General features: G+C 36.5%; 1 protein-coding gene across 1 annotated transcript; it reads right to left on the bottom strand.

Moving 5' to 3' along the window:
* Positions 1 to 619: 619 nt before the first annotated feature.
* Positions 620 to 3,842, bottom strand: LOC107554405 (myosin regulatory light chain 2, atrial isoform-like). Its single transcript, XM_016236893.1, has 7 exons — positions 3,751 to 3,842; positions 3,389 to 3,490; positions 1,497 to 1,572; positions 1,282 to 1,386; positions 1,089 to 1,167; positions 959 to 1,007; positions 620 to 724 (listed from the first exon to the last, which is right to left on the bottom strand). The coding sequence occupies exons 1-7, from the start codon at positions 3,751 to 3,753 to the stop codon at positions 620 to 622; spliced, it is 519 nt and encodes a 172-aa protein (XP_016092379.1). The 5' UTR covers positions 3,754 to 3,842.
* Positions 3,843 to 6,541: the final 2,699 nt, after the last annotated feature.

The following is a 6,541-nucleotide window of genomic DNA, read 5'->3' as shown; positions in this document are numbered from 1 at the left end:
TGCACATAATGCATTATTCTCACTATATTTAAAATAATTAAACAAAGCATAGCAACTGAGCATGAAGTTTATTAGAGGTTTGAGAGAATGTGACACTCGTAGTCCAAGAATTCAAGGGCCTCACAAAGTTCTTGTTACTCATTGCAGTTCAACAAACTGTCTGTGGGGGGCAGCAATTACAGACAGAATTTACAAGTGAGCAAATATCTTTACATCATGACCTTTTCTAATGTTCAGTTAGTTATGTTTAGTATTAGTCCAATAATATGTAGATTATGTATTCTGCACAATGATAAAAGATGTAATTATATATAAAAGTGAAGTCAATGAGCTGACCTTATTATATATATTTTTTTGTGTTAAAAACATACAAGAACGCTGTTTGTGTTATGAAACGTGTTGCCTTGTAGTGCTCTGCTCCTAACAGTACAATACATGTGACAGCAAGCAATAGATTTGTATTACTCCTTTATTATATCTAGCACTACCAGAACAATAAATCTATTAAAAAAGGTTTTAATAATGAAAGCTGTTGATATGCCTGAGAATTGACATAAACAGAATTGCTGACAGAACTAAACTGAGGAAGTTTCAAATGAAATGGAAGATTTGTCTTTATTTAAGACTCCTCCTTTTCATCACCATGCGTGATAATGTAGCAAAGTGATTTATAGTCAATATTCCCAGCCACATCTATTGGAGCCACTGCAAAAGCCTGGTCAACCTGAAAGAGAATCAAGTAGATTAGAACATCATTATAACAAGTGAAAAGTAAAAAGTACACATTCTTATCACAGCACCTGATAATATAGGCTATCAAAAGCCCATTGTTTGTGATAGCAGTAGAATGATTAGGAACATTATCTGTATCGATTGATTTTTTATGCATTTTATTTTATGTGTGATATATATATATATATTTTAAATGCAATTAGTATTTATAAATGCAAATATTAACCTCTTCTGCTGTGAATTTATCAGCTTGGTTCATTAGCAGCCTCCTGAACCTGAAACAGAATGACATAAAATCCATCAATTGTTCTTAAAAAAATACAGTAATGTTTTCGCAATCTGTTTTATACACTTACTCATCCTTATTGACAACTCCTGTAGCATTCGGGTCAAACAGTTTAAAAGCAGCAAGAATGGTTTCTTCTGGGTCTGTGCCTGTTTGGAGATAGGAATATTACACAAATTATAATAAATCCTCCAATTAAGTCCCTTATAGACTTTTTTCTTATTCATCAAGGACTTAAGATCTTGAAAGTTTAGTTGTCATACCATTGAGCTTTTCTCCGAAGAGTGAGAGGAAGACCGTAAAGTTGATGGGCCCTTTTCCCTCTGCTAACATAGACTCCAGCTCTTCATCACTCACATTCAGCTTTCCTGCACAAACATAGTACTCAATGCTTCTCTAAAAAGCTGTCTGCTTATATGATGTTTCAGATGTATAATGGAAGTATACTGAAACTCTCCAGCAAATGCATTTTATATACCTAGCTGTGCATAAGTTTCCTTCAGATCAGATTTGTTAATAATTCCATCCCGGTTCTGATCTACGCAGCCGAATGCCTGTAAAAAAGCATATGTATACATGATTTATACTAGATTATATATTATATTTAGTCAATCTAGCCTGATATCAACTGCTTCTGGTACCTTTCGTTGCTTTTCAAAATACATATTGTTTCAAAACAGCCTTACAAAAAAATTATGTTATATGTTTATAATATCATGCCTTATTGTTTTTAGCATATTAGAACTGGGTGATAATGTAGTTTACATTTTGTAATGATATAACAATCAAGCAATTGAGATTTGCTCGAGTACTGTATATGCAACTTTTTATAACCAGTTTCACCCATTTCATACATATATATATATATATAGTGGGTATAGAAAATAATCACTCCCCTTTAAAATAATGACATTTTGTTGCTTTGCAGCCTGAAATGAAGACGGATACAATTTGTTTTATTGCACTGTATTTACTCAGTGTAACTTATAACATCTAAGTGAAAGATATAACACCAACATGTCAGAAAAAAAAACAAAAAAAACAATCACAGAGTTGGAAAAAGGATCACCCCTTGTGTCAGTATTTTGTTGAACCACCTTTTTCTTTAATTACAGCCTTTAGTCTGTTAGGATTTGTCACTGTCTAACTTTGCACATCTAGACTTTGCAATATTTTCCCTTTCTTCTTTGCAGAACTGCTCAGACTGCAGACTTCAAGTAATTCCACAGATGTTCAGTGGGGTTTAAGTCTGGGCTCTGACTATAGGCCATGCAAGGACATTCGCCTTTTTCTCCTTCAAACACTGTGCTCAGTTTTGCTGTGTGCTTTGGGTCATTGTCATGTTGGAAGGTAAACCTTCTTCCCATTGACAACTTTATGGCAGAGGGCAGCAGATTTTCCTCAAGAATTTGACAGTATTTTGCCCCATCCAGTTTTACTTCTATCCTGACAAGTGCTCCAGTCCCTACTGCAGAGAAACACCCCATAACAGGATATCACCACCTCCATGCTCTATTGTAGGATTGCCGTTATTTGGATGGTGAGCTGTATTGGATTTCCACCAGACATATAGTTTGGTGTTGAGGCCAAATAATTCAATTCTAGTCTCATCTGCCTCAAAGCGCAGTCGTGACTGCATGTGGCCTTTCTTGAGGAGTGGCTTTTTTTCTTGCAACCCTCCCATACAAGCCACATTTCTGGTGAATTTGTGATATTGTCACATGCACACAATGACCACTCTTTGTCATAAATTCCTGCAACTGCTTCAGAGTTGCTGTTAGGCCTCTTGGTAGCCTCTCTACTTTCATCCAGTTTGGAGCGACGTCCCGATCCAGGGAGGGTCTGTGTTGTAACAAATACCTTCCATTTCTTAATAATAGACTTCACTGTGCTTCTAGACATTGATAAAATCTTTTTTTGTATCCATCTCCTGACGTCCACAGCTTTATCCTGGAGATCTTTTGACAGGGCTTTGCCACCCATAGTTGAATGTTTGCTTCAGTTGCACTAACAAGGACTGAAATGCTCCAGGAAAGCTCTTTTCATGCTGAGCTAATCAAAATGAACACAGCTGATCACAGTTGAAAGTCAAATGGCTTTGTGTGCCATTGAGAAGGTGATTAGCTACACCTGATTGAGTTTACAAGTAATTTTTAGGAGGGGGTGATCCTTTTTCCAACTCAGTGATTCTGTTTTTTTATTTATTTTTGACATGTTGGTGTTATATCTCTCACTTGGATGTCATAAGTTGCACTGAGTAAATACAGCTGGATAAAACAAAAACTGTGTCTGTCTATATATTATGTATACTTATATATATATATATATATATATTGTTTAATGTGGTTTTCATATAATATAAAGACTGACCTCTTTAAACTCCTGTATTTGTGATTGCTCAAACATGGAGAAGACATTGGAGGAGCCCCTTTGAGCAGGTTTTCCCCTCTTAGCTGCAGCTTTCTTACTAGCCTTTAACAAAAACAAATGATAATAATAATAATAACTGGAAGCACATAGTATAGCAATCCACAGCAATAAATATATGTAATGAAATTGATTAAAATGACTTTTTTTTTTGATTTGTCGCAGAATAAGGCTAACTTTACTTACATTAAATAACAATATTAATAGAAAAATTGATTACATAAATTATACATCCTCGTTATCTTAATTTCAAATTAATTGTTGCTATATTCAAAACCAGAAGAAAAGTAGCTGTGTCCACTCACCATGTTGACTATCTGCTTTGCTCTGTGTTTGTGCTCCTGGGTCAGTGGTGTTGCTAATGGAGTCTTTAAGTATGAGGACTCTTATCACTTGTTTCTCTATAAAGGTCTACAGTGCTTATATTAGTCCCCTACATGGGCACCAGAGCCTCCTAAATACAGGAGCCCTGATAACTGCCCAAGTACTCAGATTCCTGTGGGGAGGAAAATGAGATAAAGTGTTGGAGAGTAAATGGGGGACTTATAAGAGATGAAAATGATGGATGGATGCAATGAAAATTAGAATGTGAATGTGAAAGAAAGAAACAAGGGCCTCAGACAGTGGTAATATGTGAGTTTATGTGAGTCTGGGTGGTGGTACAAATGTAACATGTTCAAACCAAATTAGGGCAGCTCATGACCTGGAGAATTACAGAGCTTGCGTATCAACATAGTGTCCTTGAGTGAAGCTCTGGGACATGCACAGTCCTTGTGACTGTTATATTTTGGGTTTGCTTGGATTGTGTTGAATTGGGTACAGTGTGTGAAGAAAATAAACTGTGAGACATCATTGTGCATGTGGAGTCATTAAGAACTAAACCCAACTTAAAAATTTATTACTCTTTTGAGTCAGTTCATTTTATGAATTGTTCACAATTTTCAGCAAATTTTCACTAGATTACACAAGTACGGTGCCAACCACTAATATTGGCACCCTTGGTAAATATGAGCAAAGGTGGCTGTGAAAATAAACAATTCACAATAATTGTGAATACAAATTCACAAACTTCAAATCTATCATTGAAGTAAAATATGGAAACTGTGTGTGTGGGTGGGGGGAGGGGATCTTATTATGAAAGAAATGTTTTTCTTTCGTTCACATTAGCCACGATTATTTTCCCCCTAATTATTGCAATGTCCTTTTCCTAAGATAACAGCTCTGAGTTTTCTCCTATAATGCTTGATGAGTGTGGAGAACACCTGACAAGAGATTAGAGACCATTCCTTCAGATCCTTCAGATTCCCAGCTCCATGTTGGTGTTTCTTCTCTTCAGATTCACCACACTCATTTTCTACAGGATTCAGGTCAGGGAACTGGGATGACCATGGCAGAAGCTTCATTTTGTGCTCAGTGAGACATTTTTGTGTTGATTTTGATGTTTGTTTTGGGTCATTGTCCTGATGGAAGATCCAACCACGGCCCATTATAAGATTTCTAACAGAAGCAGTGAGGTTTAGATTTTTTATCTGTTGTTATTTGATAGAATCCATGATGCCATGTATCTGAATAAGATGTCCAGGACTTCCAGCAGAAAAATAGGCCCACAACATTAAAGATCCAGCAGTATATTTAACTGTGGACATGGGGTACTTTTTATCCCTGTTTGCACCAAACCCATCTGGTGTGTTTGCTGCCAAAAAATAAATTTTTTTAGTTTTATCTGACCACAGAAGTCAGTCCCGTTTGAAGTTCCAGTCGTGTCTGACAACTGAATATACTGGAATTTGTTTTTGGATGAGTGAAGAGGATTTTTCTTGAAACCCATCATGCGCTGACGTAGGGGCTGTTTGATATATTTTTTAGGCTTTCTGACCCCAAGACTCAACTAATCTCTGCAATTCTTCAGCTGTGATCCTTGGAGAGTCTTTGGCCACACAAACTCTCCTCCTCACCGTGCATTAGGACGATATAGACACACGTCTTATTCCACGCAAATTTGAAACATCTTTAGTTGATATAATGTCTTAATTTTTGCCCTGATGGTGGAAATGGGGATTTTCAATGCTTTGGCTATTTTCTTACAGCCACTTTCTATTTTGTGGAGCTCAACGATCTTGTTCTGCACATCAGAACTATATTCTTTGGTCTTACTCCTTGTGATGGATGATTAAGGGAATTTGGCCTTTGTGTTCCTCATATTTATAATCCTGTAGAACAGGAAGTCATGGCTGGACACTTTCATGTTCCTAGTCACCCTGGTGTGCTAAAAAAATGTAAATTTGAATGGGAATATAATTCAGAGATATGTGTCCTGGGGCAGGTTTAGGGTAGGGGTTAGGGATGGGCCTTCATGATTTTAGAAAGTTTAGTTAAGTCTAAAGGTCTACTAAAAGACAAGATGTTTACATGAGTTTGGCAATAATTCAGTACAGTCAGAGTACTGTACACCTTTAATGCAATCTTAATGTAACTTTACATTAATGCTATGATACATAATTGTACTAAGCAGTGATTGTCATAGGGTGAAAAATAGGACAGGACCAGCACAGTCGTCACAGGGCCCAGGCCTTGTATAAGGGAGAGATTATTTATTTTAGTGTCTGTATTATCTTTAAAAGATAATTTGATAAGAAGTTGCAGAAGTGAACTATGAATCCTTTGTTCTTGGCTATAAAAGGCGATATCAAGGAGGCTTTGCATCGTCACATGAGCATTTTTAACTTGGCCCATAGTTAAGCTTTAAATATGACATCCCATATATTTTATTTTTAAAATCATTGGCCGATATAGTATTGGACAAACAGCAACAATAATTTCTCTGTAATTCCATATTACAATATGAACTGTCCTACTGTCTATGAAGGTTAGAGTTAAACGAACACTATAGACTGTCACTCATTTTCACCAAACACGACTCACACTCCTCCAGTGTTTTCCTAAGTAATTTTGCCTCATTTAACAATTTCCCCTTGGGCACTTAACCAAGGGCAAGCAAAGTATTTTCCATATCAGTAGTGTGTGGTCTTCACAGATATCCAAGGTGACGAGTTTGCCACGGCAACAAGAAGGGACTGCAGTCTGAATTGGCGTAGA

Source organism: Sinocyclocheilus grahami, unplaced genomic scaffold (genome assembly GCF_001515645.1).
Source record: "Sinocyclocheilus grahami isolate Dianchi unplaced genomic scaffold, SAMN03320097.WGS_v1.1 scaffold501.1, whole genome shotgun sequence".
In the NCBI taxonomy this organism is placed as follows: domain Eukaryota; kingdom Metazoa; phylum Chordata; class Actinopteri; order Cypriniformes; family Cyprinidae; genus Sinocyclocheilus; species Sinocyclocheilus grahami.
The sequence above is the reverse complement of the archived record's forward strand: the minus strand, read 5'-3'. Positions and strand labels throughout refer to the sequence as shown.